The sequence below is a fragment of the Labrus bergylta genome, chromosome 3 (genome assembly GCF_963930695.1).
Source record: "Labrus bergylta chromosome 3, fLabBer1.1, whole genome shotgun sequence".
NCBI lineage: Eukaryota > Metazoa > Chordata > Actinopteri > Labriformes > Labridae > Labrus > Labrus bergylta.
Window position 1 is genome coordinate 30,712,022 of NC_089197.1, and position 21,995 is coordinate 30,734,016.

General features: G+C 38.2%; 2 protein-coding genes across 4 annotated transcripts in view; one reads left to right on the forward strand and one right to left on the reverse strand.

The window, feature by feature from the left end:
* Positions 1-1,558: 1,558 nt before the first annotated feature.
* rnaset2 (ribonuclease T2) lies at positions 1,559-10,816 on the reverse strand. The gene is made up of 9 exons (XM_020658918.3): positions 10,661-10,816; positions 8,301-8,451; positions 7,152-7,201; positions 6,903-6,960; positions 5,456-5,520; positions 4,884-4,997; positions 3,450-3,495; positions 3,195-3,269; positions 1,559-3,075 (listed from the first exon to the last, which is right to left on the reverse strand). The coding sequence occupies exons 1-9, from the start codon at positions 10,663-10,665 to the stop codon at positions 2,866-2,868; spliced, it is 774 nt and encodes a 257-aa protein (XP_020514574.1). The 5' UTR covers positions 10,666-10,816; the 3' UTR covers positions 1,559-2,865.
* A 4,504-nt stretch (positions 10,817-15,320) lies between these two features.
* The window catches only part of myom2b (myomesin 2b), a 37,724-nt gene continuing 31,049 nt past the window's right edge, over positions 15,321-21,995 (forward strand). Inside the window, exons 1-4 of one of the 3 annotated variants that reach the window (XM_020636480.2) lie at positions 15,408-15,476; positions 17,935-18,024; positions 21,483-21,540; positions 21,731-21,885. In XM_020636480.2, coding sequence (XP_020492136.1) covers positions 17,942-18,024; positions 21,483-21,540; positions 21,731-21,885 — 296 coding nt within the window. In that variant the 5' untranslated portion in view covers positions 15,408-15,476; positions 17,935-17,941. Of the gene's footprint in view, positions 15,477-17,934; positions 18,025-21,482; positions 21,541-21,730; positions 21,886-21,995 lie in introns of all 3 variants that reach the window. The other 2 variants (XM_065953141.1, XM_065953142.1) reach the window with 2 other exon arrangements.

Genomic DNA, 21,995 nt, shown 5'->3' on the forward strand with positions numbered 1-21,995 from the left:
CCAATAACAACACAGAGATACAGACAGAGTTAAAGGTTTTGATAAATTACAAAATAAAAGTCAGAACAATAAAGGAATGTAGAACTGTGAAATCATCATCATCAAATTCTGAGGACAGCAATCAATGAAAGTTTCGATGATGATGACAGAAACAAGGACAGCCATCAAAGAGGGTACAGTGTGGTCTGGATGATCACGGGGCATGGTATGTGTGTGTGTGTGTGTGTGTGTGTGTGTGTGTGTGTGTGTGTGTGGTGTGGTGTGTGTGTGTGCGTGTGTGTGGTGTGGTGTGTGTGTGTGTGTGTGTGTGTGTGTGTGTGTGTGTGTGTGTGTGTGTGTGTGTGTGTGTGGTGTGGTGTGTGTGTGTGTGTGAAGGTACTTGAATCCGTCACATCAGCAGCTTTGCACAACTGCAGTGTTACATAACCAGAGAGGGAGAGAGCGAAGGGGAGATGGAGAAATAACCAAGACAAGAAATCGGGGAGCTGTATTAGATGGGGGGGAAAAAGAGGGTAGATTGGGACTTCTGCTTCACCTTTATCTAGTGTTTGTATATGAGCTGGGATTATATCTCCTGTAAAATCTAAAAAGGTTTTTTTTTTAATTCTTCATCTACTGTAGGATAGTTCACCTCAAACACTGGAGCTGTGATCCCCAAACTTGGAACGTTACTAAAAACACAGCACATGGTGTTGTTTTCCTGTGCTCGACAGGATTGGGGCCACATTTAGAAAATAGTTGGCACATAGTTTCAGGGCATGTCAGGTCTATTGAAAGTGTAATCAGATGTGTTTAGTAAATCTGCAGCGCTGTGTTGTGGGAGGAGACTCAGGATTATGGACTAGTGTCTTTGTCCCGGTGGGATTACGGCTCTCTAAGGAGATCATAACATTAATATGTATGTATACACACCGAGTAGAAGTGGACACACAGACTGAGATAAGGTAACACGAACAGACATTAATACAGCCACATTCAAAGCCTCCTGATGCCATCGTATTCAGTCCTTCTGTATTTATTCACAAGCTCTATTTATAGTGTGCCACAACTTTTGATACCATATATTAAAAATACAAATGAATACACTAGACTATCTCATTTTTAAAGGTCATATATCATCCTCATTTTCAACCAGTGTATATGAGTCTCAGAGCTCCACAAAACAAGTCTGTTAAGTTTCTTGTCAAAAATCCAGTCTGATCCTGTATTTGATCATGCCTATAAATCCCTCTACTTCAAGCCTGCTCAGAACAGGCTGTTTCAAACGAGCTGTGTTCGACCACACCTCTGTGGAAGGGAATGTGGCTCGGGCTTTCTTTGCACCACGCCATCATTTACAGTGAATAAGGGGTCTCAGAAGGCAGAACAAACATCAAGCTGTGGGTGTGTCACCCACCTGGGGGAGGGGTTACAGCCCTTTGTGATGTCACAGGTAGAGGATTCTCATCATTGGTGGGGTTTGTAGACAGACTCCGGACATATATAAGTGATAGAAACCATGGCAAAGTGCATTTTGCATAATATGGGACCTTTAAGTAACTCACTGATGACTCGAGGGCAGATTGACTATATTGAATGTTTATTGACATTTAAAAAAATGACAGTACGAATGTTCATGGCAGTCATTTCACAATATACACATATCCAGAGCATCTTAAATTACAATAATCATTCACACTCATTGATTGGATGCTAGAATGTCCCTCTGGATTACTAAAGTATCTATCTATCTTGAACTATGCCCATAAAAAGCCCCAGCCAAACAGTACCAATTAATGTCAATCACTGTAAATATCAGTTTGGGATTAAAAAGCGTCTGTCAAAACATACAGAATAATGAGCCTTAGAAAAGTCTAAAATCAACTGAAGTATTACTCCACGCATCATAAACTGTATTTACGTTTTAATCTGTACGTATGTAATGTACAGTCGGTTTGATTAAAGCTCTTCCTTCATTAAAGACACAGACCTAAGCAGTCTGATGGCACAGCATTGAATAATGTTTTGTGTACTTGGCAAATCTCAGAATGATGAATTCCTCTAGTGTAAAATGCCTGAGAGACTATGGAGGAAGACAGATGTCAGTGCAAAGAGGCAGTGGTTTCAAATGATGCCTTCTGTGATAGAAGCTGTCCAAAATGATGCAATGTTTAATATTGTTTGGTGATTAAACAATTGTTGACGTAGCTCTCTGATTTATGGGATCAACTCAATTATCAAATGATTCTTTAAACTTTTTATCGATTGCTAAAACTCAGGTCAGCTTTGCACAAAAAGAGATGGCACTTAAGTGACTGTGGTATAACTCATGGCCAACAGAGTCATCAAATCAACACTATTTTTGACTGTATCTCAGCATTAAGTAAGAGCCGCCTCCAAAAATGGCAAGAGACTTCGCTCGTTTGCAAAACAGGCATAGTAATCTGCTTGTTTGCCTGACTGTCTGACCTGAAGTTCCCATGATGCCCCCCTGTTGAGCTGTGGAAAAAAACACGCCATGCACTATTGGATTGATCTACTACTAAGGGTCAGAAAGGCGTGTAATCCCATTAAAGCACGAGGTGAGGTGGTAGTGGAGTGGGTGTCCTGGATCTGCAGGATATAAAGGACCATTGCACTTAAAGGTGCTTTTTTTCAAGCTTCTCTCACAGCCTGAATGTACATGTAGTTAAAAATGTTTATGGACTGATTACTATCATTATCATTGAAACTATGGTGTTTATTGTTCAGCCTGTTATTAGTGTGTGTGTGATTTTGTGTGTGTGCATTCTAGTACAGTACACATGATTGGTAAACAAAGAAGACACCGGTGTTTGAGGATGTGAAAATAGAGGTGCAGTGTGTGTTGCATCATATTTTGTGCAACTACCGGAATATCTCTTTGGAAACAGGCGGGTAGTAAACTGGCATATCATGCTGACACACCATGAACCCAGACGGCATGTCAACATCCATGAGACGGTCCCCGTGCCCCTTAGACACTGTGTCTTTGGTAAAATGTCTCTCACAGTCGATCAGGCTGAAGTCGGCGTCGAAACATATCTCAATCTGCCCCAAAACCTGGACTTCATCTCTCTGTCAATCACAAAAACACATCATTTTACTCCACATGGTACAAAACATACACTTCATTTTCCTAAATGAAAAACTAGACAAAATATAACTGATTTAAATATACGATTTGTTGTTCATACCCTTGATTTGTGGGCGCATTGGATCTTGGGTTTGACGCTGTAGAAGTTCTCTATGGCGTCCTCGATTTGGGATAACTTCAAACAGACACATTCAAGAGATGAGAAAAGGTGAGAATGAAAAACTTGTTTAGAGACATTTAACCCACATATATATATTTATTAACAAAATGTTTCTGATGCTTAATAATTACATCTATGCATAGAACATCATGTAAACAAACAAAAATGTAAGCATGAAAATTACAATAGACCTACCTTGTAGTAATCTTCAGACGGGGTGATGTTGAACTTTTGCAGAGTTCTATAATAACACAAACACAGATTTCGAGGTGTTGATGCTTTTACTTAGAGGAAAATAAAAGAGACAAGAAGAAGCCAAAGATGTGCAGGATTCACAGGGACCAGGTACAATAGAGCTCAATAGGGACCGCCACTTTTTAGGCGGCTCTTGTTCCGAAAGTGAATTTCCCCATTCAAATCCTCCATTGACAGTTAAATGCTTTATATGTGATTTTTTGATCCAGCAGATGTCGCCCTTGAGCACCAGCATGAAACCAAAACAACTCGTGCTGCATTGTTGTGTTAGCATGCTAATGCTAGTGATCTTTATTAAGCTCATATCTTCACACTGCATGTAAATTTACCTGAAATGAGCGTGATCTAGAAACACAGTTAAGCAGTGAGTACAGTATGTTATTCTTCTTTTCTCTAGTCCCTCAATTAAACAACTTTTATACGTGAGGGGAGGAGTCAGCCGGCTGTCCTGGCGATGTAAACATACTGAAGATAGGACTCTGAAAACATCACAGACAGTGGGACTCGGGTGTCACACTCATTGTTGACAGTCATGACTCACAGAGTTATTTTCAGAGGATAAACTTGATTTATATTATATTTAAGTGTGAAAAATCACATATAAAGCCTTTAACAAAATCCTTATATCAAGAGATTGAGGCCTGGAACCATGACAACCAGCTATACTCGTGACAATAGAATATTTAATTCGGCGCCAAAAACGGCATTGAAAAACAGAGAAAAAGGCAGAGGTACAAGACTGTGTATATTATTTTCTACTGGAGACAAGGAACTACCCATCCCACAATCCATTGGAAATGATATAAGTTCTTCTTAAATGTAACTTTAGTCATTGTTATAGTGTTTACACTGTTAATACAAGTGTTCTATCATCTTGTAGTTTGGGTTGTGTGAATATATAAATTACATTCACTGCGGCATAACAAAGTTATTAGTGAATTTTGTGTTAGCCAACTTAGTAGCTAGCATGCTAGCAAAACTATCGGTTTGCAATTGGTGAAGAGGGATGGGAAACATTGCCATGGTAACAGCAAGCTCCACCAATTGGAGACGTGTCACAGTGACACTGTAAGGTCGTGGGTAGTGTAGTTCTTTTTCCCAATATTGAGAATAAATCATGCTTTTCTTAAAGTGAGGATGATATCACATGAACTTGTGTCTCCTACAGGAGCATTAACCAGCGTTTCACACACAGGTAGCTCATGGTAAGTATACCCTGGATGGTGTTGACATTATGGCTAATAATCAAATCGGCTAGGGAGAAAATTAATGGGAACTTTACTTACAGAACCACACTCTTGTGCCCTATACTAAAAACTATAAAACAAGTCCCCGTTTTCAAAGAGAGATGTGTGTCCTGTAGATGTGCCGTACCTGTCCAGATCCACTTTGTGATACAGATCCAGTGCCTTGTTGAAGTATTTATGTTGACTATTCAGAGAATCGGCTTTGGCTGCACATGTTCCATGTTTGTGCCACTCGTACTTCCTGTTGAAACATGCAGAGAAATTAGATTGAGATAGTTTTTAATATTAAATACAACTTGGGAATCTACAGCATGACTATTGTTATCTCAATTTCACCCATTATGTCAGATTAAGCCCAATTCTACCACTATCTTAAATTTCTATTGTTAGACAGGAAAATGAGTTAGAAATTGGAAAATAATCCTAGTATGTGAGCAGCTTCTAAACAACTCGTCTACAAAGACACGGTTGTTAAATGTGAACACTATAACTTATAGTATTTGTCATCACTCTAGAGCTGGACATGCACAACACTAAATGAAAACAGAAAACAGTGTGCTGTAGAAGAATAGGGGAAACAGAAAGTCGCTGAATTTTGCCGTCTCTACAAAACCTGGCAGTAAATGCTTGCAGCCATTCAGAGTTGAGCAGAAGTTTGATTGACAAACAGAAAAACAAAATGATTGAGAGATAAAGTACCAGAATTCATCAGATGTGGGTTTAAGCAAGTCCGGCCAACTCTTTTTCATGTCTGGAATCAGATCCTGAAAAAAACATATCAAAGAATACGTTTTTTTCCAAGTATTAGGGTAACATCTTGAGATAAGAAGGGGGAAAAAAACATCATTATATATGTATGTATTTTAAAAGATCTTTTCATGTTGATATTTTGAGGAATTAGGAGTTCTCTTTTTTAGTTTTTCTCCTTCAACTTGTCAGTAGAATAAAAAAACATTTGTTTCTCCTCAGTAAATAACAGATCTTTTTTTGTTAGGCTTTTGATTTTATTTCGATAGGCCAGTGTATGAAACCAGCAGAGAGAGAGGGGAATTACATGCGGGAAAGTAGCCTCTGGCACTACCTAACCATTAGGCAGTGATGGGCAAGTTACTTGTTAAATGCAGTGAGTCGAGTGACTACTTACTCTTTATAACCCTAATGAAGCTTCAGTGCACTAAAGTCACACCTAGCAGAAATGTAGCAAGTTAAGCTACAGCAACACTGCAAACGTTGCTCACTACAGCTACACTTTTTTTCATTTATTACACTACTACTACTACTAATAATAGTAAGGTGCTGTTAAGATAAACTTTGCTTACTTACTTACTTTTTTCTGGACATACATTTCAAGCAAATAGGCCATCTACTAAAACATTCACCTCATCCCCCTGTGATCGAGGTAATAGTTGAACATGTTTGAATTGAACTAAATGAATCTGGTTTAACATAAGATAATAGTTATTTAATATGCTGGAATATATATGTGACAGACGATACAAAGGTTTGTGAGTAAACAGAGTGAGATGTAAAAATGATATATAAACAATTTAAAAAGTACTCAAAGTTCCCGACAAACCGGAGATGGCTCAGCTTTCCTCACCATCTCAACGATACTTTCTCCCCTGATCTAATCTCGACTGTTTTCTTAATGTGCATCTCTGCTCTCCTTCATGTTATGTAGTAAGCTGTTGACAAGTGCTTGCAGACTGACCTGGCGATGGTTAACTGCAGGGTTTTGTTCTGTTAACTTCTACAGGAATCACCAACATGTGGTTTTCCCCCAGTAGTTGAACTCATACTCACCTGTCTGCACTATCAACAGGCGTCTTCTACTCATCCTTAACGGTCTGACTTTAGACTGTGAAAGACCGCCCTTCTGAGCTTCAAATTTGTTGTGAGGAGAATGTAGCTAACCTGGACACTACGGCTCTACTTGATCAATAAAACAGCTAAGCTGCTGGAAAACTATTTGATTCAGAAAACAGCAACCCTACTGAAAATGTTGTTAAATACTAACGTTGCTATTTGTAGGGGTGTTACTGCCTAACACTGCCACAACGCCATCAGCGCCATACAGATCTACAGATCTAACATATTGCAGAAGGAGGACGACTGACCCTAATGAATTTAACACTAGATTACAAACCTGTATTTGAGAGGAGTTGAAATGCCAAGATGAGTTACAGTCAATCCCTTTATCTGGCCTGGAGAAAAACAAAGACTCACAATAAGAGATCTCAACTGCTCACTGTTGAGTTACATACAGCAAATGAGGTATAACAACATGGTGACAACTTATCAACATTGAAAAAATAGAAACATTTTCTCAGAGGTTTTTGTACCAAACCCAAACAGGAAGTTGAATAACATTAGAAACACACACACGTTTACATACCAGAGTCCGTGCAGTGTCCAGTAGCTAATGTTTGCCTTACAGTGCTCCATCTGAAAATGAAGTTAAAAATGTTTGTTAATCCATCTGAACACATAAACCTTAGACTCTAAATACTCACGCAACACTTCAAAGATGTAAGATGTTTTTTACTTATTCATATTGCTATCTAACTAAACCAGAAAAGTTCCCTTTCCCATCAAGTATGTGACATTGTTGTGTGGGAAAGAGGAACTGCAGTTATTTTTTCACCCTGCAGTTAAAGGACCAACATGCAGTTTGGTAAATCTACTCTGTCCTCCAAGATTAATCCAAAGCATTCTGATAGAAACTTGTGAAAACATTTAAATCATTAAGCAAACTGAGACCGAGAGCAAACAAACCACAAAAAGAGAACTACCTAACAGAATATTTCCCTGCAGGACGACAAAATCAAACTTTTACTCGTGACACACAGCCAGGCTAAACTCAAAGATGAAGCCACTTTTGAGAAATTATAACTCTTCCTTTCTTCTAAGCAATAAGATAGGGGATATTAAAAAAGAAAGGTTCGGTCAAGAAGAACAAAATTGAAGTTTTTTTGTGTTGTGACTTGCAGAATGGTCAAAGTTACACCCTCAGTGAAAGAACAAAATGTTGCCTAATCCAGCCACAAAGTCACACAGCCTTTCTCATGACTCAGACTTAGACATCACATGATGCTCATGGATTTAATGTTGACGCAGATAATACTGTATTTGGGCAACATAAGAAGGCAACATTTTGTTAAACTAGAATACCATGATGTTGGACAATAAGTTACAACTGTACTTCACACTACTCTGAGTTTGTCACACCATAAACCAGTGTAAACGTTTCAAAAGACATGCAGAACCTGTTTCCATGCATGCCCTGACTGATATTGCAACATTTGCTGCTGCAGGAACAACTGTAATCATATAGACATCATACCTTGGCTAAGATCTTGTGCTATGAATAACATAACAAAGACTCTGAGCTTTCAGCAATTATAGGGTAATAATAACTGTAATACATCTACACCACCTGTGCCCTTTATTATCCATTTAAAGGTTCTCTTTTGAGTTAAAAAAAAAAAAAAAGAAGGTCATGATGTCAAAGGAAACAAAGAAAGGCATGCATGAAGAAACTCACACTACAGAAGGTCTTTGGCCAGTGATGGGTCAAGATCAGTTTGGTCCACATGTTGTCATGATGATGATGGTGGTGGTCTGTGATCACGTAGGCAGAGGACAGAGCTGCTGCCAGGCAGAGCAGGAGAGGAGAGCAGAGCGTCATGTCTGACCTAAAAGAAGGAAATGGATGTGGTATTTAACAGCGGCTCAGAATTATGCATCAGAAAAACCAACAACAATGTTAAGACCATATCCAGAGTGCAGAAATTGTCAATACATTAGACATAGATACATTACAATTATTTTTTAAACTTCATTTTTATTTCAGATTCAACAATTTATACAATAATATTCATAGTTCTTCAATTTTCCTTTTTTGTTTACAGCTGTATCTATATGTTTACAAGGATAAACACAATAATAAAAAAAGCAAACTAAAAAAACAACAACAAGACAGATATAACTTAACTCTATCATAAGGTTAAAAAATAATAATGTGTATATATATATATATACACACACACACACACACACACACACACACACACACACACACATACATACACACTACCGGTCAAAAGTTTTAGAACACCCCAATTTTACTAGTTTTTCATTGAAAATTATGCAGTTTAATGTCTAATTTTACTCTGAAATGAAAGCATCGAACAAATAAACAATTGAAATTAAAAAATAAATCATGGAATCGATTTATAAACCAAAATTTATTCTAAACTTTTGACTCATCAAAGTAGCCACCTTTGGCAGGTATAACAGCTGGACACACTCGTGGCATTCTTTCAACAATGGAAATCAGATATTCTTCAGAAAGTTCTTCCCAAATCTGTTGCAGAAGTTCCCATAAATGTGTGGCACTTGTTTTTTGCTTTGCTTTCACTCTTCTGTCCAGTTCATCCCAAACCAGCTCGATGGGGTTTAAATCTGGAGACTCTGCTGGCCACTCCATGTTTCTAAGCTTACCATCTTGTTCTTTTTTCTTAAGGTAGTTGTGGCATAGCTTGGAGTTATGTTTTGGGTCATTATCTTGCTTCAGGATGAAGCCCTGACCAACTAGGCGCATTCCAGAGGGTACTGCATGGTGCTGCAGAATGCTTTGGTAGCCGTTTTGGTTCAGGGTGCCTCTCACTCTGTACAAGTTACCAACCCTGGAACCTGGGTCTGCCAGACCTCTTCCTGTCAGAGTTTCTCTCAGTTTCTGCGTGCCTCTGGATGGTGAAGGAAACTGTGCTCACTGACACCTTGACTTTCTTCGTAATTTCTCTGTAGGAAAGACCTACATTTTTAAGTGTTATGATGGTCTGTCTATCTTCCATTGTTAATTGGCTTTTTCTTGCAGTTTTTATAGCAACACACAACTTTCTGAAGAACAATACTGTTCAAATAATGCTCATGAGGGTATAGTACCACAGTGTGTTCTAACACTCTTCATGCATACAGAGGGGGTTGTAAATAATAAAGGGAAGTTGGGACACCTCCATTGTTAACCCATTTCATGTTCCCTGTATAAGGCATTTTTGCACAATTCTGAAATGTACATTATTTTTCAGTTTAGGGTAACCTTACCGCTGTTTTTTTTAAACCTCTGGCAGTTCACCACTTACCTTTGTTACCATTTCAAGATATTCATTGGACTTGAACTGCTTGAATTTCAATAAAAAAATGGAAAAATTGGGGTGTTCTAAAACTTTTGACCGATAGTGTATATAAGAGGTGTATAAAAATCCAGATAAATAATAACAAAAGGAGGTAAGAGGAAAATTATTTTTTAATGAATTTTCATATGAATTCATAATTAATTATCTAAGAAGAGAATGTATACACAAAGTCGCTGACATGAGGAGAAACAAATCAGCCTGTGGCTTAGGCTAGGGGACTAACGAAAACCTCATGTGACAATTAAATTGGTCATTCAGCATAAAAACTCGTGACTGCAAACATATTATCTGAGCTAGTTTATTAAACAGTCATTACCTCTCATAAAGCGTGTGAACTTCCTCTGAACACATACATAGCCCTCATTAACAGAGGTGCAGTACAGAGGTGCAGTACAGAGGTAAAACCAATGGTGTCTAACAATAACACACTGGATGAAACACAACTTGCATGTGTAGTTCTGAGAGATTCTTTGAGAAATGTTCAGGCTTCCTAGAGACGACTGAGCGAAGAAAAATAAACAAACATAAGTTCAAAAACATTTTACGTTATCGCTATACGTTAGCGGTTTCTTCTTGTTTCAAGCTTTAGCTCTGTTAGGTTAAACATTTAGACTATCGAGTCTTCAGAGAGAGCAAACCTAAACAAACCTCGTAAAAAGGTGCAATAGGTGTCTTTATGGGTTAAAGCAATTAAGGTTTGTCTTACCTCATGAAGGAAACGTTGCAACAAAGTATGTGTTGGTTACCGTCGCGCTGTAAATCATTAAAATAACTATCTTAGTGTATGACTCAGGATACAGTGAGCTCTGTTGTTTGTGTCCCGCTGTAGCTTTTTTATGTGCATGTCCGTTCAGCCAATCAAAGACGCCGTACACGTCATGCGTCATCACGTTGCTGAGATAACCCACAGACTGCGAAGTAGGTACTTTGTGTAGTTCTAGTTTAGGAACCAAAACCACTGCGGTCTGCGTGTTGAAACTGTTGAAACCTGGTCTGCTGATGCAGTTTAATACACAGTGTATAAAAAAGGTAACTCTCTATAATAACTGTTGTGTCTGTGACAACTTTTAAATAAAATAAAGACGGAGCTTCAATTTAGTATGACGCTTTATTATAGAACGGCAGGTTATATCACTGCGCCAATGTATGAAGTGCGCTGTAAGGCACAGGGGATAATATAACTCCGCATGAATACATAGTCCATACACTACACTTCCTCCCCTTTTAAATTGAATGAATAATAGAACTGAATGCATAACAAAACAATCCATTCAAATATGAAATACATCTGAAGACCTTTTTTTTTTTTTTACATAAGCTCAACACCTTTGTGTGTATGAATTCTAACATTTCATAGAATAGAACATAATAGAATAGAATAGATGTTTATTGCCATTTGCACATGTACAGGACAGTACAGGTACATTGGAATTTTTGTGCGTTTCTCCCTGAGTCAGCTCTACAAAAAAAGTTAAAAGTATATATAAAATAGGATAGCAATATAAAGAAAAAAAGAGTAGAAAAGTAAAAAGAAAAAAAAACAAGTTGTCGTGACTAACTAAGTAAAATAAAATAAACTGTACAGAAGCTATACACTGTATTACAGCAAAGATATAATACAAAAAAAATACAAAAAATTAAAAAGGGAAGCACTGTACAATGAAATGAAAATATTAATATGTTTTTTTGTCCCTCAAATTCTGTACATCTCTTATTGCACCTGAGGTTATTGCACACATCTTTTTCACATTATATAATTGCACTGTTTTTTGTTTTTAAGGTTAATATTGCACACTTGTATTGCACTGTGAGGTGGTCAACTGTCCATTTAGTCTGTGAGGTGTGGGGTGAGGTACTTCCTTCCCATCTTAATGTCCTGTGCTCACAGCTCAAGGCAGCAGGGAAAAGCTGTTGTGGCAGCAGGCCTTGTGGGTGGAAATGCTCTCTGGCCTGTGGTGTCACAGGTTATAACCCGAGTTCTTCCACCTGAACAGAGCATGAGCTGGGTGCTGTTTGTCCCTGAGGATGCTCTGTGCTTTTCTCCTGCAGCGTTGTGTGTACAGTGTGTCCATGGAGGGGAGGTTGGAGCCAATGATTCCCTCTGATGTCTTGATGACCCGTTGAAGCGATTTCCTCTCAGACAGTGTGGTGTTTCTGAACCACACAGTGACTCCACTGGTGAGGGGCTGACGTTTAAGTCCAGTCTTCTTTCAGCAGCCTGATGAAGTAAAGCCGCTGCTGTGCTTTCTTCACTGTTTTAGCAGAGATTTACAGAAATACATGGAGCAGAGATTTGTAACACATTGTTAACGTTAATAAATATTTTGTAAAGAATATATCAGCATTATTTGGATTGTTATTATGAGGTTGCAACTGACAATTATAAAATCTTGTCCCAACTTTATGACCATCCAAATAATGTTTATAGATATGCTACACAGTATTTATTAACCATTTACAAAGTATTATAAACATCAGCTGTACCTGTATAATAACATCCAGATAATGATTGTAGATGGTTTATAAAACAATTATTAACCATTGATAAAGTATGAATTATCTATTTAAAACATGTTTGTAGATGCTTTACAAAGTCAAATAATGTTAATAGAAGGTTTACAAATAATTTGGTAATCATTAACACACACAATGTGTGCAACAATAAACTGTTAACATGACAAATTATAGCACTACAAATCATTAGCAAACATTATTAACTATCAATTCACTGTTTTTTAACAGTAAAATAACTATAAAGTAAAGTTAATTGACTATACATTTACCCTTTATATATGATGGTTATTATAAAGTGTTACCACAATCTTTCTATAATGATAATGAGAGGTCCTTGTGACAGTTTACTTCCTGAAAAGGAAGGAATTATCATACATATGAAAATATTCTTAAAACATCAAGACCATGTTCTAAAGAATTAAATACCATTTAAGAAAAAACAATACCTCAAAAATATGCGGACTACATGTTGGTATTTAGAGTTTAGTTTTCTATTAAACCGTGGATATGAGTAAAATGTTAGTTTTTTTTTTTACAAATCTGCATTCTGAACATCGTCGTATTATTACTTTAAGAGAGACAATGCCATATAAAAACTGTGCAAGGCAACATTATGTGTGTCTGGTGTCAACCTGTAATGTCAGTTTGACAAGGCATTTGCTTAAAAATTAGACTATAACATGAAATCACTTTTAGCAGCTGTGTTTTTTTTTTACAAGCAATCATTAAAATGAATCATCCATAGCTTAAGATAAATGTGTGTTTACCATGTATTTAAAACATGAATAGAGTAGTCCTGACAGGGAAATTGCAGTCTCTCTAATCCCACAACATACTGGGGGATTTACTGTATATCACCACTTTTACTCTCATCATAAATGTGTTTGCAGTTGCTGCACGCTGCTCCTCTCGGTGCAGTCTCAACAGAAGTCACGTGACTGAAGCAGAGATTTACAAAACCCAGAGTGAACACCCTCTGCAGTTAAACCTTTAACTGAGTGCATGCTAACTTTTACTCAATAGCAGACTAAATGTTAATTTGGATATTTGTCTTTGTAAAGTGCGATGAATTTAAGATTCATAATATACAGTTAATCAGGCCTAAATTATTTAATGTGGGAAATGCCCAGGGGCACATTATGACTCATAATAAAACGCTGAGTTAAATTAGACAAGCGAGTTCACTCAGTTTAGAGAATAATTCATCTTCCTATGTGGATAGCTGTCTGACAAGTCAAACCAGCTGACATGGGATTAATCATACAACACAACAGCAACATCTATTCAATTGTCAGTGATGAGTCTTTATGCAGGGCGAATTCTTACTCGATCAACATGCAGAAAATGTACCACCATCTCAATACCCTGTAACCTTGGAATAGCAGCATCTTACTATAAGCCAGCTGCACGATGAACCAATATCACTGGTCTTTGGATACAGACTGTACCACCAGATGACCAACAGAGGTCTCTTTTCAACCACAGACAGAAGCCTGCCCTGTTTTTTAAAGGTTTATATTTGGGCTTTTTGGTCCTTTATTTAGAGATAGGATGGTGGATAGAGTCAGAAATCAGGGAGAGACAGCAAGAGAATGTGGAATTACATGCAGTTAAGGTCGATGGTGCACTCGGCAGAGAAAGCCACATGCATTTAGCAGTGTCACACCCTGGCTCTTTGGGCATGACAATTAAAGGAGTAACAAAAGTAATTTATTGAACAGATATCAAATGATTAAATGATCAACTACATATTTTAACTAAGTATAGAGAGTGAATGTCAGTATAATCAGTAGTGTAGGGTGTGCATGAGGGATAATGTAGTGTGTATTTTGTTAAGTGTTCAAAAGCATAATATAATATGAGGCCACGCTGCAGTCCTCACACCACTGGCAGTGTGCCTGCAAAGAAAAGAGCAAAAAATTAGGAACAAGTCAAACAATACGAACCACATCTAACAGCAGCAGAGAGCAGACTGGGCAACAGGGCCTTGATTATATAGCCTGGGAGCACTGGGCACAGGTGTTCCCAGTAGACACCAATTCACACCAATAAACGCCCTTATTTTTGATCTGGCCTAAACAAACATTACATACTTAGTGACACCAGGGGTCGCCAGAAGCAGTCGAAGATCATATCTCTCCTTTGTCTTCTTGAGTGCCTCCTTCTTTTCCCTTTGGTATTTACATCTCAGTCACATCACACACCTCCTCCTCTCAACCCCCCCATCCTGCCACACTCTCTCTCTTTCCTTTTCTCAAAAGTAACTCCATGTTCTCGCATCATGATTTCACCTCAGATGTAAAATGTGTTCCACAGCTCCTCCACTGTGTCAGGAATAGTCGAGCTGTAACTGTAGCTACTTTTATAAATAGGCTCTGGCCAAAGTTCAGCATGCGACACAGTGCCTGAAGATGCTTCAGAGTGCATATGGAGAGGACTGCAGTGCTGTCTGCAGTGCCCCCGAGAATGATTTAAATGTGTTTAACAGTGGTTTACTATAGATAGCTGTGTACACTGGAACATTAACTATCACTTTGGATGTCAGAGTTTTCCTCTATAAGGACTGACATTCAGTCTGAAACATGTATTTTGTTATTCAACAACTTTGCCAGTTGACTGCGCTTCTTAAGAGAGCCAATCAAGTTGACTCCTTCTGCAACGCTTAAAATGCTGTAAATGGTTTCCTCCTGTAACGTCTCAATGGTCGCACACTTGATGAAGCATCAACTGTTGAGCTAATGTGCCAGAAAGCACACACTAGGCTTCCACATAAAAACTGTAATGGTCAAACTCTGTTAATCAAATAGATGACTGGTTGTAGTGGCCCTGAGTCTTGAAGGATACTGGTTATATATAGGCAGCTCTCTCTCCTTATAAGGCCTCAGGGTGAGGCAGGTGGGGGTCGGCTGGAGACGGGTGGTGGTTTCGTTGGCCTGGTTCTTGGTTTAGGCTGTCTCCCTGTGGATTCAGGCTGACAACCGAAGTCGCTGCAAAGGAAACCTCAAGGGGTAAGAAAAAACATAATTTTAAATTCTCATTTTCCTTTTCGGTATTCTTCGATTTATTAATCTACCTTTGTTTGAAACCCAAGTGGGACCAGTGGGATGGAGTAATGGAGAGAATTTTTGGGCACTGATAGTCCCTATAATCAGAGTGGCTAAGAATGATTTGATGTATAAATTCTGAAGAATGTGCAATAAATGAGTTAACCACTATTTTGAGGATAATGACTGTTATTGCGTGGTTTGTGACAGGACAGATGCACAGCAGGGTTCACTCTGTTTATGACACTCTAATTGGTTTAAAGAGGCTCTTAGGGGACAGTCATATTTGGTTTTGACACTTGTGAGTGTTGCTTTAGTGGACAAATTGTTGTTTAGTTGATCTGGGACTCTTAGTGTTTATTTGATCTTTCATTTTAAACTTTTAAAATTACAAGGGATTATAATTAATGCATTACAACAAGTGTCTGTATCCTAATAGCAAGTTGAACAAGTTGGATATTTTCAGAGGATTGTGCGGTTATGGTTGAGAATTAAAGAGGTTTTCAGTTACAGACGCAGAGTCTAAGGTGTCATTTGGCAGCCATTTTTGCTGTTACAGTGTTGGCTGGACTGACAGAGTAAGAGGACAGCCACTGGGGTGCAGGACTGACGGGTCTAGAATATGACTGGTCTGCAGTGACGGCTCTTCTGAGGGTAGTTTTCGTTTTGAAGATGCTGAATGTTATCCTCTTTCTATTTCTTAAATAAGGATTTTTTTGACATCTTTTCTTGAAGTTGCATGAATAAACTTTACTTACAAATCGGGGGCAAAGGGGACTAGTTTGAATTTATGCTAGATTTCTGCAAAATTGTTGGACAGGCTGGTTGTCTGATCCTTGATCTAATATATGCAACTATTGGACATTTTCTCTCACAAATTAGGCCTGCACGATACGAGAAGTGTGAAAAAAAACAAAAAAACAGTCTTTTTAACACCACATTGGCATAATTTAATCTGAGGGTCACTGATAGCTGGGATGAGCTTCAGTTTTAAAATGGTGTGATTAATGGCCGTTATACCCTGGCCTCTGTCCAACTAGTAAAATGTAAACATGCTGAGTGAGAAAGCATTGCTGATTAGATCAAATATTTTGTATATATCAAGATGAATTCATTTTTTGCTATGTGTTTATTGCACATACAGAAATTAGGATAACAACACAATTGTGATTAATTGCGCAGCTCTATCACAATAAAAAAAATAATAATTACTGTACAACCCAATGATGCAAACAGGAACTGTACTGTCGGTATCAGCTGTAGAGGGTTAAGGTTTGGCATGGCGATGTCATCTAACTGAGTGAGAGGCTTCTTGATTGGCAGTTCCGGGGCACTAAGGATTCAGTTTAAGACGACTCCAATGATAGTTATGGTGCCCTGAAGCTTTGGAGAGTATTTCAAAGATGTGGAAACAGGAGTTACTTTGCCAGTGGAGCGAGTCTCAAGAGCCTCAAGAGTGTGGTTGAGGAGATGGAGTGGTTTAAAGTTTCCTCTGACCTTATTTCTGGTCTCCCAGGACAATCATGGTTAAACGCTGCGATGTGTGAATGATGTAAGACAACGTTTTGCTGCTGCTTTGGCTTGTGTACTGTTAAACATGTACACTGCTTACAGGCAAGAAATGTTAAAATAACTCAGAAACAGAATGGGTAATTTTCTGAGGGTAAAAAAGCTTCAGTTTGAAACATTTAAAGTTTAAAATAGACTGAGTTTTACAGTAAAAGTGTTTCCTCCTCCTTTCCTGTTGATCCCTTGAATTAAGGCTCACTGAAAGTGACCATCCTTTCATGTGTGATTAAGTGTTGTTGTTGCATTTTTTTTTAAATCAGAAAATTAGGTGGAGAGTCCTCTTGTGTAATCTAAATGTAATCACTCATGCTGAATATGGAGTTTTTCAATGTATATACAATATTTGGTGCCTTGGCTGTCAGCAACTGTTCAAACACATTCCTGGACCAGCAATAGTCCGCACACAGGCCTTTTGTTTATGTGTTTGTGTACACGTGTGTGTCTGTGTTGCTGCTGTCTTAAATCTATATCGTGTCACCTTGTCATTCCTGAAGCTGACTTCTGTGTTAGTGTGTGCCACAGTGATGGCTTTTCTTTTTGCAGAGGGTGAGGAAGTAAACACAAACATACTGTCTTCACCAAGTACCAGATTCTTCATTAAGAAAAAAAACTGCAGTTTGTGTCTCAAACGCTCTTTGGAATAATCATCACTCTTTTTTTCCTCTTTTATGTTGGTCTTCATCAACTTGTATCTAATTCCTGGATTTATTTCAACAGTACTGCAGGGTTTCTGGCCCTTGTGTTTGTGTGTGCTTGTGTTACTGTGTATATTGTCCAACAGGTAAGTAAAGATCTATACTGTACGCTGTTACCATGTCAGTCTGTGTGTGTGTGTGTGTGTGTTTGTCTACAGTGTCACCATGTCAGAGCGGATGAAACGCGGGACTTACGACCATGAATACCACCACAAACAGAGCCGCTATGTGGTTAAAGAATACAGCAGGTATATGTCATACATTAATGCTGTGCTCAAATATGAAGCTAACAGTAGAATTGTAACAGTAGTAAGCTTTGCTGTGCTTCAAACGTAATGTGTAAACAACCTTGTTTAAAACCCAAGACAGGCTTAACGTATAGTAGCAGTTTAACTTAGGGCTGGACGATATGGACCAAAAAAATATTTCTTGATGTATTTGAGCTGAATGGCTATACAAATGTATATCTCCATATTTTTTTCAACTGTAAAGAAATAACAAAAGCAAAGTCAGTTCTAAGTCAAATCCACACGGACAAAATGTCCCACAGGCTGCACAATTATAAAATGTACAGGGAAAGGGACATCAAAATAAACTACCCATTTGTCAAATAAAAAACGCTAATATTAAATAATGCTGCTTAAATCAAATACAATAGATAAATTAAATTTCCTTTTCTGCATGACATAATACAGTTACAAGCCGTTTTTTGAGTTGTGCTCAGAGAGAGAGAGAGAGAGAGAGAGAGAGAGAGAGGAGGAGCAGAGTGACAATGAAACTGGTGTCTCCACGGAAGAAACCTGTAACTTTATTTTAATGCAGCATACACTATATCAGTATAAAAAATATTGTTGTACCTTATATCTTGTTTGAAAGTACATCGATATATCTTAAAAACTCTACATACTTCCCAGCCCTAGTTTGACATTAAGCTCTCCTGAAAAACAAACTAACCCCAGGCTAATCTTGACATTAGCTTTCATGAGGGATGACTCATCCACGCTCTTTCAAAGACATACAGTATATCCAGGCAAAATTTGACCTCAGTCCATCTGAACTAACTGCAAGAAGCAGTAACAAGTAGAAAATGTTTAATTGATTTGGGCTCAAGTTTGGACAAAACTTAGACAAATCCAGATGGATGTACTGTAATGAAATAGTAACACACCATGGGGAAAACTATCAACTCTTTTTTTCTAACATAGAGTGTTTATGTGTTTGTCTTTGTGTGATTACTTATAGGTTTCTTGCTGCTGTGTTTCATGTCTACTGACCACTTAAAGTCTTCTTGCTTATAACCTGCAAACCAGCGCCCTGAAGACTACGTAATCATTTTAACAGAGGGTTCAATAACAAGTGCTGAATTCTTCTTACTCATACTTTTTATGCTCTTAAGGATTGTATTGTCCTAACTGATTCTTCACATAAGTATGAAGCTTGTTTGTTTAATGTCCTCCTGAGCTATCACAGATTAGCTGATCACATATGAGTTAACTAGTGTTTGCTCAGAAAGTTAATTTCTCTGCAGATTAGAAAACGGCTCAAAATAGATTTGAACAATCTAGCCCTATTCACACATGCACACACAACTCTTGAATACGTCCTGAAATGTTCAGGGCGGGCTGAACAGCTGGCCAAATCTTTCACAAAGACTTCATTGGGAAGTTTTCCTGCCAACTCACTTAAAATGTCTTGTCCTGCCTTCTGAGACCCATCCCCTCAACTCCCCGTTTGGCAGGGAACACTTCCCACTGAGACACATATGTGAACAAACAACTCAGGAACTTCAGGAGTAGATGGGTGAAAACGGTTTAAAGTGGGGATATATTCTCCTGCACTTTAAATATGGTCCTCCAAAGCAGTCTAGGTGACAAAGTCCATTCAGTCTGTCTTTTCCAAGAGGTATCCACAATGACTGTACAACAACTGTTGTTGTACCCCAACCTGGCATCCACTCGCGAAACAATATATTATTTTTTAAGGCCTTTTTTTCCCTCAACAACTTGTCCCTCTCCCGCCCCTCCTGCCTCATTCTCGTCACAGCGGTCTTAAACTAACTGTTTTGTCTGTTGCAGCCAGCTTTCAAGATCCGTACAACTCTCTGGACTGCATGACACTCTACTTTATTTTCCGGTGGTGGGATGACTTCAGGCCTGAAGGCTTTATGAATGAACAGTGATGACAGACACAGACTCAGAGCCTTTCACGGCTGGCTGTGTGTCTCCTGCTGACAATCTCTAGCTTTCAGCCAAAAGGCCACACCACAGCTCTCAGAGTGCCTCTCATATTGTAGATTTGGCTTTTTTTGAGACATAATCTGTTGATTATAAAACAATGTGTCTTTTAGAGCCATCTTAATTAATCATCTCTGATTTCTAGTGTCCATTATTTGTAACAGCCGTGTCATTCACAGTGGTTTGTGACATTGATGGCAATGACATGAATGGACTGTTTTTGTTTTCCAGGAAGTTCTTACAACTTGCAAGTTAAATATTTATCTATAGAGACACTGTCTCTTTAACTTGTCACAGTACCACTTCTTCAGTCTTTATGAATGCCGGTTGGGGTGCAACAAACCATGTTCTAGCAAGTACTGGATGGAAGTGATGGATCAAATACCATCTGATTGATTTTACTGTTACTTTTAATTGAAGTGAACAGTAGGGATGGACCATCTGACTCCGGTCCCTATTCCAATATCAAGTAGAAATCTTATATACTAGTGTTTTATAAATATGCTGTATGCCTGACTTTGTGGAAGAGGCAGAGATCATTCTTTAACTTAAAATTAGCATCGGGCTTGACTCGAGGATAGCTATCCTGACTTTGTAAAACAAAAGGTAATACATACATTCAGAGATTGAAATGTACTAAATTGTAAATAATTATTAAAATATTCAGTTAATTGGCATAATACCACTTCAAATTTAACAGTTATTTAATTAAAGAGGGAAGGTGCAGCGCTTCTGACAACCCTCAGAACAACGGATGATACAGGTAGTTGATGAACTTCTTGATACCGAAAGCATAAAATACTTCCTAATAGAGCCCTACAGATTTAATGGCCAGCCGATATTATATTATCTAGTGACTATTGGTATCGGCTAATTATATCGCAGATAATCTCCGATAATGCTAGATTTATTCACCAGTCAAATAACATTTCATTTGAGGTTCATTGTATTACACTAGCAATTCTCTTTGATCAGCAGAGTCTTCTATATGGATTACAACAAGCGGTGATGCACATACATGCGCAGTTACTTTCCAGTGGAGTGACCATCAATATTTATCTTTTCCACAAGTGTTAACTGCATTTGTGTATATCTATATATAACTATTTCTACAGAGCAAAAATAGATGTAAGAAAGATAACGGCCAATATATCGGTATCCCCTTTTTTGCTACATGTAGTTGCTTACTGTACACCTGATGTATTGCATGCATGTCGACATAAACATCGAATTGACAGAATTGATCCCACTGTCACAATCCAGATGTTTGGTTCAGTATCAGACCGTGATCTGATATTAGTAAAGGTGCATCAAGAGAAAAGTGAGCTGGCTTGCAGCTTGTGGCCCCTGTCTTTGCTCATGGAAATAGGATTGTAATAAATGTATCTTTCATTTAAAAAGTTTTTTTTTCATTCATGAACTCTTTCTTTGCTTGAATATGTTAGTGGAACTGACTCACTGTTTGTCTTTAGCTCTGAGTCGAAGGAGGAAAGATATGAGCACAAAACACGAGTTCACATCCAAGAGATGGTAAGAATCTGCGGACAACTTTCTCTATGCAGACTTGAAACACTGGAGAGAAAAAAGTGTGTGTAATCACCTGAGGCTTTGTAATATGTTATACTGTAGTAATACACTAATTGGATGAAATGCTGACGTGTGATAAGTGAATCATTTTGATGTGTCAGTTATTTATTCTTATTCTGGGTTTCTTTTCTAGATTGCGGCGAAGATGTTGGACAAATATGTGCGTGAGCAGCCCATGATCAGGGGACCACATTTCGTGGCCAGACTCAGATCCCACACTGTGTTTGAAAACAGCTCAGTCAAGATCTTCTGCACTGTCGAGGGCTTCCCCTCACCTGTGGTGAAATGGTCAGTCTGAACTAAAAACATCTTTTCCTTTTCACAAGTAAATCAGGTCTTATCGAAATAAGGTTAGTTTTTTTTAGAGTATGTCAACTTTATTTTATTTCATGAAACTT

What these genes read in the sequence shown, in the direction of transcription:
- rnaset2 (XM_020658918.3), bottom strand. An exon ending in TGGACACTGCACGGACTCTG is followed by an intron (nt 6,961 to 7,151) that starts GTATGTAAACGT and finishes GTTTTTCTCCAG; the next exon opens with GCCAGATAAAGGGATTGACT. An exon ending in TCAACTCCTCTCAAATACAG is followed by an intron (nt 5,521 to 6,902) that starts GTTTGTAATCTA and finishes TGTTTTTTTCAG; the next exon opens with GATCTGATTCCAGACATGAA.